At 42.1% G+C, this 15434-nt stretch overlaps 1 protein-coding gene across 1 annotated transcript; it reads right to left on the bottom strand.

The window, feature by feature from the left end:
• Window positions 1-480: 480 nt before the first annotated feature.
• On the bottom strand, window positions 481-14616 carry tmem178a (transmembrane protein 178a). Its single transcript, XM_055906896.1, has 4 exons — window positions 13722-14616; window positions 8153-8266; window positions 5833-5970; window positions 481-5054 (listed from the first exon to the last, which is right to left on the bottom strand). The coding sequence occupies exons 1-4, from the start codon at window positions 14131-14133 to the stop codon at window positions 4813-4815; spliced, it is 906 nt and encodes a 301-aa protein (XP_055762871.1). The 5' UTR covers window positions 14134-14616; the 3' UTR covers window positions 481-4812.
• Window positions 14617-15434: the final 818 nt, after the last annotated feature.

Consider the following 15434-nt stretch of genomic DNA (forward strand, 5'->3'; position numbering starts at 1 on the left):
CTTGAGTGATCTTGAGCCTGATGTGGTGACTATTGGGAAAGCAGCAGGTAAAATTAAAGCGCTTATATCTAACCTGTGCTAATCCTAAATCGTGCAATTATAACAGTGCACACGGAAATAATGTTTCAGAACCATGGACAGTACTGCAATTGGAGTTAAAAATAGAAGACAGCTGATTGCTGATTTCAGCTCCTTGGATACTGAACAGCGTTGCACACAGTGCCGCTCCCAGCTCCCAACATAGACGATTATGGCAATACTGCTCAAGATCTCTGGTATCTAGTAGTTTAACCATGCTCTGATGTGCTACAATGGTATACTGACAAGACTTTGTCATGAATGCATGAAGGATCATTAGGATATGACCTTATAAGGGGGTCTTGAAAGTGCATTATAACAGCATCATGCAGGCCTTTGTAACACAGGTAACACACAGAGACAAAGCTCAACATAAGGCATGTCATAAACTCTTTAGACACGTTCTTGTTGATCATCTTTTATTTACAGCTCAATTTAAATGTCAATATAGAAGACTTGAAGCTCAATGTACCATCTCAGAAAGGCTGCTCTGCTTCTGACACAGCATGCTGAGTTGAACATACATAACCTGCAAGGTCCACACAAGTCATTTAATGTCCCCAGAAGCCATTCAAGGTCCCTACAAGTCTTCCAGGTTAGATAGAGTCGTTGCGAAAGCTGGCCATTCCATGGGGCAGCATGTAACTTTCAGGACCCACCCCTCACTGTTGGCTGCTCAGAACATATGTGATGACGTTCCAACACAAATGTCTTACATCCATTCAAGCGGTGTGTCAACATTATCTCATCCATTTTCTACTGTTTTCACATTCCAATGTTGAATCGTGCACCATTTGTGTCCATGAGCGAGAAAAATGACTTTCCTCAACTTTGTAAGCAACAATCCCTGTAGTCCTTCATCTATCATTGTCAGTATTCTTCTCACAGTCTGGCACACATTTTGAAATGATTAGTGATTATGCCTCATCTGTTTGGGAAGGGACTGGTTAATGGGTTCGCTAAAAACTTTGTGCAATTTGATTGCCACAACTGAAATGACCAATAGAATCCGTCGGTATGTCATAGGCTGTGGATTACAGTTTATTTCAATCCCTTTGGTGCAATTTTCACAAGTATGTGGTAAATTTTCACAACAAGCACAAACATCTAAACAGATCATCAAAATGGCTCAGGTTTCAAAACTCTAAGCACATTTTCAATTGACTGAGTAGAACAAACAAATTCACAAAGTTACTGCATCAAATCACTCTTTCAATTTGGATATATATTCAATCTAAGTACCTGCTTTTCAAAATGCAATATTCCCTTTATTTTTTATATGGTTTTCTTATAATTTGTTAAGAATACAATTATCTATCACTTAATAAATCTGCTCAAAACTGATAACTACTGAACCAAAATGATGTAATGCCTACTTTACGTATACAGTTCGATAACTGCTGAACACTGTACATTTCTATATTTTTACCTCATAAATGTATCAGTTTGACATCAATTTATGTTGGAAGGTAAATCCAAATCATATATGGATGTGACTGTAAATACTACATCATTCTCCATCAGCCAGTGTGCTTCAATAGGAAAAAATGGAAAGAGTCACTCTGTGTGCTACAATTTGGAATGGTAGTGTAGTGTTGAAATGCCTGTATTGTGTATAATAATATATTTCACTCATCATCTGAATTTCATTTGTACATTATAAGCTGATGAATTTCAAGCAGAGCGACAGGCGATACTGTATTAGTTGACAAGTCACGTAGAAAAGGTGATCTTTCACAATGTTGCATGCGGCAGAAATAGCATACAAAACACCGTACGACGTTTTTACAGTAGCCAACTGCTTTACAATACCCCTATTTCTGATGATTTGTCCTACACATGTGCTGTATAAGGATTATGAAACCGTTAAACTGACATATTTCTCAACATGCTCACAACCTGCCATTGGATACAAATTGTTTAAAAAAATGGTATGTCAAGTTAGAATCAAATACTGTATGGAAAATATATATTTACCATCTAGTATGCTTTCTATTTAGCACTTGAAAAAGAACAGTTTTGAAATGTGTATGAGCAGTGCACAACCCAGGTATTTCAGCAGTGCATTGTGCACTACAATATAATCCCAAATTGTAGCACATAGTGACTCTTTCCCCTTTTGTCCTATTGGAGCACATAGTGACTCTTTCCCTTTTGTCCTATTGGAGCACATAGTGAGTCTTTCCCTTTTGTCCTATTGGAGCACATCGTGAGTCTTTCCCTTTTGTCCTATTGGAGCACATAGTGAGTCTTTCCCTTTTGTCCTATTGGAGCACATCGTGAGTCTTTCCCTTTTTTCCTATTGGAGCACATAGTGAGTCTTTCCCTTTTGTCCTATTGGAGCACATAGTGAGTCTTTCCCTTTTGTCCTATTGGAGCACATAGTGACTCTTTCCCTTTTGTCCTATTGGAGCACATAGTGAGTCCTTCCCTTTTGTCCTATTGGAGCACATCGTGAGTCTTTCCCTTTTGTCCTATTGGAGCACATAGTGAGTCTTTCCTTTTTGTCCTATTGGAGCACATCGTGAGTCTTTCCCTTTTGTCCTATTGGAGCACATAGTGAGTCTTTCCCTTTTGTCCTATTGGAGCACATAGTGAGTCTTTCCCTTTTGTCCTATTGGAGCACATAGTGACTCTTTCCCTTTTGTCCTATTGGAGCACATAGTGAGTCTTTCCCTTTTGTCCTATTGGAGCACATAGTGAGTCTTTCCCTTTTGTCCTATTGGAGCACATAGTGACTCTTTCCCTTTTGTCCTATTGGAGCACATAGTGAGTCCTTCCCTTTTGTCCTATTGGAGCACATCGTGAGTCTTTCCCTTTTGTCCTATTGGAGCACATAGTGAGTCTTTCCCTTTTGTCCTATTGGAGCACATCGTGAGTCTTTCCCTTTTGTCCTATTGGAGCACATAGTGAGTCTTTCCCTTTTGTCCTATTGGAGCACATAGTGAGTCTTTCCCTTTTGTCCTATTGGAGCACATAGTGACTCTTTCCCTTTTGTCCTATTGGAGCACATAGTGAGTCTTTCCCTTTTGTCCTATTGGAGCACATAGTGACTCTTTCCCTTTTGTCTTATTGGAGCACATAGTGACTCTTTCCCTTTTGTCCTATTGGAGCACATAGTGACTCTTTCCCTTTTGTCTTATTGGAGCACATAGTGACTCTTTCCCTTTTGTCCATTGGAGCACATAGTGAGTCTTTCCCTTTTGTCCTATTGGAGCACATAGTGAGTCTTTCCCTTTTGTCCTATTGGAGCACATAGTGAGTCTTTCCCTTTTGTCCTATTGGAGCACATAGTGAGTCTTTCCCTTTTGTCCTATTGGAGCACATAGTGAGTCTTTCCCTTTTGTCCTATTGGAGCACATATTGACTCTTTCCCTTTTGTCCTATTGGAGCACATAGTGACTCTTTCCCTTTTGTCCTATTGGAGCACACTGGCTGATTTGCTTTTACCTTCCAACATAAATTGATGTCAAATTGATACCTTTAGGTAAAAATATAGACATTTACAGTGTTCAACAGTTATCAAACTATATACGTTAACTAGGCAGTACATACTTGTGGTTCAGTAGCTATCAGTTTTGAGCAGTTTGATTAAGTGATAGATAATTGTATTGTTAACAAATGACAAGAAACTCATATCAAAAGTAAAGTGAATATTGCATTTCGAAAAGCAGATACTTAGATTGATTATTTATCCAAATTTGAAAAAAAGTGATTTGATGCAGTGAACAAGTGACTTTTTTTGTTTGTTTTACTCAGCCAATTGCAAATGTGAGTTTTGAAACATGAGCGATTGTGATGATCTGTTTTGATTTTTGTGCTTGCTGTGAAGATGTACCACATAGTAGTGAAAATTGCACAAAAGTGATTGAAAAAAACAAACAACTGAAAATAGTCGTTAAAATGACTACACGGTGAGCCGATAATTATCTGATGTATTGGTGACAAAATAAATGGGCTCATGGTATTTAATGGAAAACTGACTCAGGGGTGAAAGATGTGAGAAACCCCAATGAATGCACAATCAAAGGTTCTGAACATAAGATAGGGGGCATTACACATGTTATCAGTTTAGAGTTTTGTACTTAAGAGTTTAGAAAATATATTACTTACATCTGAAAAAAAGGAGAGTTCTTGCTTTTAAAGTGATACTAGTATTTTATACAATGTCCATTTGATTCAACCTTACCAAACCACCCATATGAATTATGCCTTTTTCGTATATGTGCTAATATATACACACATGTTTTATGTGTGTGGTATGCCTGTGTGGGTATTTGCGTCGTTTCATGTTATTCACTCTCATATTGTTCTCCATATCTTGGAGAGAGAGAGAGACAGAGAGCGAGAGAGAGAGAGAGAGAGAGAGAGAGAGAGAGAGAGAGAGAGAGAGAGAGAGAGAGAGAGAGAGAGAGAGAGAGAGAGAGACTGTGTGTGTGCTTGTGTACGCATGTGTAGGTCCATATGTATGTGTGAGTTTGCCTGTGTGCATATACAAACACACAGATAACACATCCTAACAGCTGCACCTTCCATAACACCTCGATAAAGGATGGCGAGAGTCCACAAAAAAGACCAACAAAATTCCCATATCTCACCGTGGCATCTCTGGTTTCGTACAAATGAAACATCTCCTCTGATATTGGTCTTCAGTCAGCAACAGAATGTCCACACCAACAATTCATCCTCCGAATCTACAGGGGGCGCTCAATTCTCTCACACTGCTCATACAACTCATACCGAGGACTCCCGGGCGGTTTTGGAGTGCAGGGCCTTGGCTTGGCTGAAGAAGGGGTAGGTGGTGCAGAGGCAGCCCGATGCCACGGTAAGTCCCAGGCTGACCCAGGCGCAGAAGATGGACCAGCCGTAAGCATGGTCCACGTCGCCGGGCAGTCCATAGATGAAGGGTGGGTTCCGGGAGAGGTCGTAGGAGACGCTGGCGGCGTAGGTGCACAAGGAGATGGTGCAGAAGATCCCTGGAGGGGACACATTTTTAGCGCCAAGATTTTTATTTAAGAGGTCATACAGGACTCAAATAACAACAAAGGACAGACTAGGCAGTTGAAGTAAGATCATGAGGCATTTCTAAGTTATATTCTTCAAGAATCAATGGCTTTATATTATTCATTAAAAAGTCTAAAAATGGATGTACCAATCCCGAATTGCCACTTTAATAACCATCTGCATGGAATGGTAATTAATGAGTATAACATCAATAAATAAACAAAAAAACACAAGTTGAAAGGAAATCTAAAACTCAACTGAAATGAAAAATGAGCCGCCCTATTGTGTAATGTTATAAATATGTTATAGGAATGTTTGCATACAACCATTGAAGTAGTCTCCTGTCTGTAGCGATTAGCTATTATGAATGGCTATGGCATGTTTTATTATGCATATTAACACCTGTGTTTAAGGTATTATGAATGCATCTGTATCCATTAGGCATTTTCAAATTCTGCTAAAAAAGAGCCTTTACTGTATGTGTTTGATGAACAGTTGGGAGGAAGATTTGGACGAGAGAAAGAGAGGGAGAGAGAGAGAGAGAGAGAGACAAAGGGGGATAAAACTAAAGATAGAGATATAGAGATAAGCTGTTGTAAAAGAGGCACAGAGAGACACAAGTTGAAACAAACAATGATAGGGAAAGAGAAGCACACACTCTCTCTATATCGCTGTCTCTCTCTCTCTCTGTCTCTCTAACACACACACACATAGGAGAGGTAGGGTGTTGGTAGTTGGCAGGCTTTGTACCTGCCATGAGGAAGAGCAGGCCGGAGACGTGCTGGGTGAGGCTCTCCTCCCAAAAGAAGCCCACTGTGGCCACAATGCTGCCACACAGCAAAACGGCAGCCGCCATCCCAAGGAACCCCGCCGTGATTCGCCGCAGATCTGAGACACACACACACACACACACACACACACACACACACACACACACACATATAAACATAACACACACAAGCAAGTACACAAAGATACAGACACCAGCATACACAAAAGCGAACACATAAGCACACACACACACACACATAGACAAACACAAAGCGTACACACACACAAGGGCACACACACACAAGTGAAAACATTAGCACACACGCACACACCAACATTTCCATGACAACCACCCCTTAGTAAACCCGCTCATGCTACCCCTCAACAGTCTCCAAACAACCACGGGAAACGTTTGTTTTTATTCGGTAATACTTTGCATTTCGTCTCCCCTGTCCTACATTTGTTACAACCCTGTCATAAGAATGACATGACGCCTGTCATAACGTAAAATGGCCAGCAACGACTGTTAAAAATAGGTGAATTTGAATGATTTCCTTAATGCATCATGACAGCATTGTGCCTTGTTTTTCCGTACACGTTATGGCAAGCATTATGTCACTCAACACACAACAGTGTTATAGCGGGATATATTGATGGGAATATTCAATTCCTGCAACTATACTGTAACAACATTATGACACATTGATCATAAATCACATATCCGATACTATACCCCCCCCCCCAAAAAAATGTAGGCCTACTCTGCATCTCATACATTTGTCAGATCGAGTTGCAGTATCCTAACACAGGATCAAACTCGAACAGGAAAAACACTGGTAGCGTCCCAAATAACACCCTATGCACTTAATAGGGAACAACTGTGCACTCAAAAGTGGTGCACTTAATAGGGAATAGGGTGCCATTTGGGATGCACACCACTGTCTAAAGGTGGCAGGCTGAAAAAAAGAAAACCAATCGTATGTTGACTTTGATGAATGTTCTTCCTCAGACTAGTTGTGTAGTAATAATACGACCGTGTGGAGTTAATATGTTTTTCTTTTACAAGCTGACATTTACTTCCTCCCCGTGAACATTTTCTATAACCATGAAGTAATCCGATCATCAGGGGTCGGACACTGGAGTAGGAATTCTAGCTTCGAAAGGTTAGCTTAACATATTCAGCATGTGGGTACAGTATTAGCTTTATTACAGATCATGGTTCTCTGAAGAGATCACTATGGTTGTCTGAAGGTTCTAAAGGTTCCACAGCATGAAGCCAAAGGAATATGGAGCACTGGAATTTGGACTTCCACTGTTATTTCATTGTCAAACCTAGACACAACAGACATGTTCAGAACCTTTCGTCTACAGTACTGTACGAAGCACTGAAAAACATATTTTAAAAACACACATATAAAACATGTAACTATTTATACAAAAAAACACACAATACAAGGGATGGGAAGAGCAAGTAACAGTAAAACATTTCCCCAATAAATCATGGAAATAATATGGGTAGGGATACAATGATATTGTTTGAGCAAAGATGGTGGTAGAAATTTGCCCCAAATCCGTAAGATGAAAGTTAGGGTCGCTATGTTTTTTGCACCAACCACTACCTGGAAAAGCTCATCTAAAAAGGACCCTAACACTACTCATGATAGACGTCAGACTATCCCACCACAGACACCAACATAGATCAGTTGTAGGGCACCTGGAATCAAACTTCGCACACCACACCAAGAGCATCTAACCATTGTTCAAAAGACTTTTGGCTCAGACCAAACCGGAAATGAGCTAGCATTTTCTACCTCTGGTTCGTTGGGCATTGCTATTGTGGAAATGAATGGGGAAAGAATGGGATTTTAGGATAAACTCTGAAAATAAGATCTGAAGTTAACACATGCTTAGGAGATCTTATATGTTTTGTTCTATGAGATAATATCAGTCAGTTTACATGACATTTATGATTTCTAAAGTATTTATGTACTATATGTGCTTGTTTTGATTACATAAATGCTTCAAAATTCACAAAGTGACATTAGCGGAGGAAGATTATCTCATAGAACGAAACGTATAAGATCTCTTAAGCCTGTGTTTACCAGATACCTTATTTTTGGCATATATCCAACCCCCCCAGAAAAACACACGTTTCCCCATAGGCTTTGGCCAACGAGCCATGTTGCAGTTAGCCTCCTTTAGTTCCTACAAAAAGACACCATTACTATTTATCTCTATAAAAAACAGCTAGCCATGCAAGCGGTTTTATTGCTGATGGTTCTGGGACTGCAATACATACGTAAGAGATGCCATTCATCTTGCTGAATGGTTCTCGTCAGGTTGAGCGGGATGTTTCGAAGCCGAATAGGCTGAGAGAAATGGTACTTGACAGTTGTGCATCGGTCCGCAATACCTGTAGAGAGAATGGATTACTAAAAAGCTCTACGTTTTAACATTAGCACGTATGACTTCTGTTATGTAAAATCGTTGCCCTACTTACAGATCTTTACTTGAAGTTACCATAAGATGTATATGGCATAATGCCATATTATAATGGTTTATAATCATGTACTGTATAAAAGTTTCATTTAACTTTTAATGTCATAACAGCTTTATGTCAGTGATCGTTAATAAACCAATTAGGCACATTTGGGCAGTCTTGATACAACATTTTGAACAGATAAGCAATGGTTCATTGGATCTGTCTAAAACGTTGCACATATGCTGCCATCTAGTTGCCGAAATCTAAATTGTGCCTGGGCTGGAATAATACATTATGGCCTTATCTTTTACCAGATCTAATGTGTTACATTTTCATACATTATTTTTACATTTCCACAAACTTCAAAGTGTTCTCTTTCAAATGATATCAAGAATATGAATATCCTTGCTTCAGGTCCTGAGCTACAGGCAGTTAGATTCGGGTATGGAATTTTAGGGGAAAATTTAAAAAAGGGTTGGATCCTTTTGTGTCATAAACCAGGCATTGCATATTATACAGGGAATGCTTATAACAGTGTTATAAATTTGATGTGTCAGGTCACATTGTAAAGGGCAATACTCAATATATTTTTTTACCGTCATTAACTGCCTCAAACTGTGACATTTGAGCTCTTGTATTTCCATGCAATGGCTAACTTGGTTTGAAAATAGTAAACACTGTGACATTTACTTGGCTTTGAAGCAGCGCATGACTTGGGTTGTCCAGTTTCCCTTACGCGCATGGCAGGCCTAGGTCTACTGTAGAGTTGAATTGGTATAGTAATCAACTACACTGCTCAAAAAAATTAAGGGAACACTTAAACAACACAATGTAACTCCAAGTCAATCACACTTCTGTGAAATCAAACTGTCCACTTAGGAAGCAACACTGATTGACAATAAATTTCACATGCTGTTGTGCAAATGGAATAGACAAAAGGTGGAAATTATAGGCAATTAGCAAGACACCCCCCAAAACAGGAGTGATTCTGCAGGTGGTGACCACAGACCACTTCTCAGTTCCTATGCTTCCTGGCTGATGTTTTGGTCACTTTTGAATGCTGGCGGTGCTCTCACTCTAGTGGTAGCATGAGACGGAGTCTACAACCCACACAAGTGGCTCAGGTAGTGCAGTTCATCCAGGATGGCACATCAATGCGAACTGTGGCAAAAAGGTTTGCTGTGTCTGTCAGCGTAGTGTCCAGAGCATGCAGGCGCTACCAGGAGACAGGCCAGTACATCAGGAGACGTGGAGGAGGCCGTAGGAGGGCAGCAACCCAGCAGCAGGACCGCTACCTCCGCCTTTGTGCAAGGAGGTGCACTGCCAGCGCCCTGCAAAATGACCTCCAGCAGGCCACAAATGTGCATGTGTCTGCTCAAACGGTCAGAAACAGACTCCATGAGGGTGGTATGAGGGCCCAACGTCCACAGGTGGGGGTTCTGCTTACAGCCCAACACCGTGCAGGATGTTTGGCATTTGCCAGAGAACACCAAGATTGGCAAATTCGCCACTGGCGCCCTGTGCTCTTCACAGATGAAAGCAGGTTCACACTGAGCACATGAACACATGTGACAGACATGACAGAGTCTGGAGACGCCGTGGAGAACGTTCTGCTGCCTGCAACATCCTCCAGCATGACCGGTTTGGCGATGGGTCAGTCATGGTGTGGGGTGGCATTTCTTTGTGGGGCCGCACAGCCCTCCATGTGCTCGCCAGAGGTAGCCTGACTGCCATTAGGTACCGAGATGAGATCCTCAGACCCCTTGTGAGACCATATGCTGACACATGCACATTTGTGGCCTGCTGGAGGTCATTTTGCAGGGCTCTGGCAGTGCACATCCTTGCACTAAGGCGGAGGTACCGATCCTGCTGCTGGGTTGTTGCCCTCCTACGGCCTCCTCCACGTCTCCTGATGTACTGGCCTGTCTCCTTGTAGCGCCTCCATGCTCTGGACACTACGCTGACAGACACAGCAAACCTTTTTGCCACAGTTCGCATTGATGTGCCATCCTGGATGAACTGCACTACCTGAGCCACGTGTGTGGGTTGTAGACTCCGTCTCATGCTACCACTAGAGTGAAAGCACCGCCAGTATTCAAAAGGGACCAAAACATCAGCCAGGAAGCATAGGAACTGAGAAGTGGTCTGTGGTCACCACCTGCAGAATCACTCCTGTTTTGGGGGGTGTCTTGCTAATTGCCTATAATTTCCACCTTTTGTCTATTCCATTTGCACAACAGCATGTGAAATTTATTGTCAATCAGTGTTGCTTCCTAAGTGGACAGTTTGATTTCACAGAAGTGTGATTGACTTGGAGTTACATTGTGTTGTTTAAGTGTTCCCTTTATTTTTTTGAGCAGTGTATATACAGAACAAATTAATTTAACTTGGCCTGTGCTGTTGCCTATTTTGTTATCTTTCCAAACTGGACAGGTTTAGACAGGTTTACATTGTGAGTTCTCAGTAACACTTTATAAGGTACCCTTTTTAATTTGTTTATAATGCATTTACAAATGATTAAATAACTGTTATAAGTCGTTTAGAACCGGTACCTTTGAAAAAAGGCTGCCTATAAAGTGTTACCAAGTTACCTTTGCTGATGTTACGGTGTCTCTAAAGGTGAGCTACTGTAAAATGTTGTCTCTTTCTTATATGAGAGTACAGTTGTCACGTGTGCTCCCTCTCCGGCCTCTGGGTCACCAGGCTGCTCGTTATGGCGCACACCTGTCACCATCGTTACACGCACCTGCGCGTCATCAGACTCACCTGGACTCCATCACGTCCCTGATTACCTTCCCTGTATATGTCACTCCCTTTGGTTCCTTCCCCAGGCGTCATTGTTTCTGTTTCTGTTCCAGTGTTTAGTCTGTGCGTTGTTCGTGTTTCTTGTTTTGTTTTATGTTGTGTTTATTTATTAAAACACTCACTCCCTGAACTTGCTTCCCGACTCCCAGCGCACATCGTTGCAGAATGACGCCTCACCTAAGGGAAGTATCAGGGAGTGTTTTTATTTTGTTCGGTGGGAATGACGTCGGGTCCGGGAGCCGCTACAGGCTCTCGTACCTCAGACAGATCGCCACACTCCCCTGCCTCCGCCGCTTCGTCAGGCTCTCATGCCTCAGCCAGATCGCCAGGCTCCCCTGCTACAGCCGGCTCGTCGGGCTTTCATGCCTTCACCGGATCGCCAGACTCCCCTGCTTCCACCAGCTCGTAAGGCTCTCATGCTTCAGCCGGATTGCCAGGCTCCCCTGCCTCAGCCGGTCTGTCAGGTTGCCGCGCCCCAGCCGGCGACAGCATCTAGCTGTGATGATGTTTTTCAGTGGCAGGGACTGGGAGACTAGTCAGGATCGTGGGAAAGATGAACGAAGCAAAGTACAGAGAGATCCTTGATGAAAACCTCCTCCATAGCGCTCAGGATCTCAGACTGGGGTGAAGGTTTATCTTCCAACAAGACAACGACCCTAAGCACACAGCCAAGACAACGCAGGAGTGACTTCGGGACATGTCTGTGAATGTCCTTGAGTGGCCCAGCCAGAGCCCGGACTTGTACCCGATTGGACATCTCTGGAGACACCTGGAAATAGCTGTGCAGCGATGCTCCCCATCCAACCAGACAGAGCTTGAGAGGATCTACAGAGAAGAACGGGAGAAACTCCCCAAATACAGGTGTGCCAAGCTTGTAGTGTCATTTCCAAGAAGCCTCGAGGCTGTAATCGCTGACAAAGGTGCTTCACCCAAATACTGAGTAAATAGTCATTTGCAAAAATGTCTAAAAACCTGTTTTTGCTTTGTTGTTATGGGGTATTGTGTGTAGATTGATGAGGTGGAAAAACTATTTCATTTTAAAATAAGGCTGTAACAAAAAAATGTGTTAAAGGTCAAGGGGTCTGAATAGTTTCCTAATGCACTGTATATATGGTTCTATGTAGAACCCTTCATGCCTTCCAAAGAATCCTTCTTGCTTTCCAATCATCAAATAACCCTTTCTTCCAAAAACGGTTCTTAGGATGTTAAAAGTTCTAGGTTAGAAACCTTCGCCTTCCAAAGAACCCTGTCTTCCAAAAAGGGTTCTTCTGATCAAAACGGTTCTTGGTAGAACCCCAACCTTCCGCAAAGAACACTTTTGGAATGCTATTTTCTAAGAGTGTATGGGCACAATTCTTCACAGGTTGAAGCAGGTATCAAATGAAATCCACATTGACAGAAATCAAACGGTAGGTGTTGAAGCTCGAAGTCCTTCACATGACACCTCAGCTGTTTTAAATGCAAGGTGGCAAGTGGGTTTCGGTGACATTTAACCGCTGGCTTAATCAGGGTGACATTAATCTTGATGGACTGGACACCGTGCGGAAAAGTTATCATTTCATCCCGATCAACTTTTTGAGTTTCAACCTTAAAAATACTTTGTAGGAACTTGAACTTCAGCACATTGGGCATGAATTCAGTTTTAGAAAAAGGTTTATTCTGTCGTTTCCCTGAAGGAGATCCCTTTATGGTTGTAGGTAGAACACTTTCAGTCAAATAAAACTTTTAGATCCCTTTTTTCCAAAGAGAAGGTTCTTAAGAACCCTGTAGAATTCCACGTTGAACACTTTTCCCTGGAGAATAAAAAATGGCTTCCAAGGGGGTTCTTCGTGGGTAAAAAAAAAGGTGATATCTAAAACCTATAAGGGTTCTTAGGCTGTCCCTTCCAGGTAGAACCCTTTTGCTTCCAAGTAAAACCATTTTGGGTTCCATGTAGAACCCTTTCCACAGAGGGTTTAACATGGAACCCAAAATGGTTCTACCTGGAACCAAAAAGGGTTTAACTGGAATCAAAAAGGGTTCTCCTATGGGTACAGCCAAAGAACCCTTTGGAATATTTTTTTCTAAGTGTAGTCAATCAACACTTTGGCTTTTGTAGCCCTATAGATGGCTCTATTGACAATTTGACTGGCATAACAACATAAACAAACATTTCCAAGGCCTGTCTACAACGATTACCACTGTGGGAAAATGAGAGGGAAATAAAAGTAAAAATGTTCCTCATAAATTAGCATATTAATAACCTAAATCATTAGGCTATAATTTCCCAGCACCCTCATCATGATGCGACAATTATAGAAATCATAATAGCCTACTAAAGCAAGCCTTGGTAATGAGTTTGAAATAGCAATTAATGTTCCTGGAAATTAGTTTGGGCGTGTATAATCATGAGCCCTTGTGTATGAGCACTCATAAACCTTGTTTTGACGCAATGCACGTATGCAGAATCATCACCACAGATGGAGCTACCTCGATTAAAGGGATGCAAAACAGTCCTTGCCTATAGTCACGGATTATTGACAGCAAATTTGACAACTGTTTTTCTTTCCTCCCACTTTTTAATGTGCACATTAAAACTTACCCTTTGATATGAGTTTATCGATATCCCGGTCCATGCCTTGAAAGTAGCATTTTCTCCAGAGTCCAGAATATGTGGAGAACAACGGACGCCCACATTCCGTCTCAAGAATCCCCATCCCCAGTATCGCCCTCCAGTTCTCAAGTAATTCCTCCTCTCTACTCCCGACGTGAATCGGCTTCATAAGCGCCACGTTCCGTTTGGAGTTGCTGTTGTCCACAAGAGGCAAGTGGTATATTGGCATCTCCCTGTTTTTCTGGTCGTTAGAATCCGACCCATACTTGTCGCAGTTCTCCTTATGCCTTCTGGTGTCTGTCTCGTACCAATGGTCGGTGAAGATAGCGGTGACCAACAAGAGTAAAGAGATAACGCTCATGGACACGCTCAGAGCCGTTGCAAGAGCTTGTTTCTCCATGGTTTGAACATCAGCGCTCGGCGCTATGCGCACAGTTTAGACGTGTTGACAGTCGGACGCCCTTCTTCCAGCACCTACTATTCCAGTTACTACGCATTTTTACGCATCCTCTGACCTGCGAACATGGTCTACAGTCGAGAGCGCATTGGAATTGGCTGCTTCCCACTCGCGGGTTGCTGAAAACAACACAGGTGGATCGGTACGGTGTCCGCAAGCGTGCTGGGTGTGGGCTAAACTCCGCACTTGCCTCTCTGTGCTAGAGATTACTCGTGTTTACCTGCAGAAACCACACCACCCCTATCGCTCTTTCCCTCTCCTCAGCACCTGGGCTTGTCCTCTTCGTCCGTGACACAGTCGGGTAAAACGGAGGGCTCCTCCTATTCGCATGGAGAGGAAAATGACCATCTCCCGGAGGCGACATACAGCGTATGTGAGGGAATGTCAAGGTTGTCCTACTCTTTCACAGTCAGTAATAAAGATGGGTGTGTCTATAAGAGAAAATAATGGTTTCCTGTAACTTAACCCTTGCATCCTAATTTTGATAAAACATCAATTTCCCCAATACACCAAGTAACAAGTAACAGGTTGACAATTTTAATGTGTAAAACTTAAATTACTCTCTCTCTCTCTCTCTCTCTCTCTCTCTCTCTCTCTCTCTCTCTCTCTCTCTCTCTCTCTCTCTCTCTCTCTCTCTCTCTCTCTCTCTCTCTCTCTTTCTCTCTCTCTCTCAGATGCAGACACATACACATACACACACACTTCAAACATATGATACAGGCCGAAACGTTTGTCTATCTACCTACCCCTAAATTAAATTAATACTAAAAAGAAACCCTGAATCTCCTTTTTGAGTGCAGACCAGCTACAATGTTGGAATTGTATTACATTTTGGTTGACGCACCTGTTCTGAGCACAGTGGTCACACAAACTATGAATGATATGAGCCTTTACTGTAGTACTCTCTCTCTCTTACACACATACACACTACCAAACAATTGACTCCCATTCAAAATCCTATTTTCACTAACCCCTAAACCTAACCATTAACCCTAACCCCTAATCCTAAACCAGACACAAACTCCTAACGCTAAACCTACCCCTAACCCTAATTGTAAACCTAATTGTAACCCTAAACCTAACTCCTAAGCCTAAAATAGCCTTTCTCCTTTTGGGGAAGGAAGACAAAAAGTCCCCAATTTTCCTTGTTTTACTATCCTTGTGAGGACTTCTGGTCCCCACAAGGATAGTGAAACCAAACACACCCACACAATGGCCATATCAAAGTGAACTAATGAACAGAG

Source organism: Salvelinus fontinalis, chromosome 3 (assembly GCF_029448725.1).
Source record: "Salvelinus fontinalis isolate EN_2023a chromosome 3, ASM2944872v1, whole genome shotgun sequence".
NCBI classification, from domain to species: domain Eukaryota; kingdom Metazoa; phylum Chordata; class Actinopteri; order Salmoniformes; family Salmonidae; genus Salvelinus; species Salvelinus fontinalis.

Coding starts and splice junctions, on each gene's coding strand:
- tmem178a (XM_055906896.1), bottom strand. CDS start 14,133: ATGGAGAAACAAGCTCTTGCAACGGCTCTGAGCGTGTCCATGAGCGTT. Junction 5,971..8,152: donor AGATGAATGGCATCTCTTAC/GTATGTATTGCA, acceptor TGTGTGTCTCAG/ATCTGCGGCGAATCACGGCG. Junction 5,055..5,832: donor CCTGCTCTTCCTCATGGCAG/GTACAAAGCCTG, acceptor TGTCCCCTCCAG/GGATCTTCTGCACCATCTCC.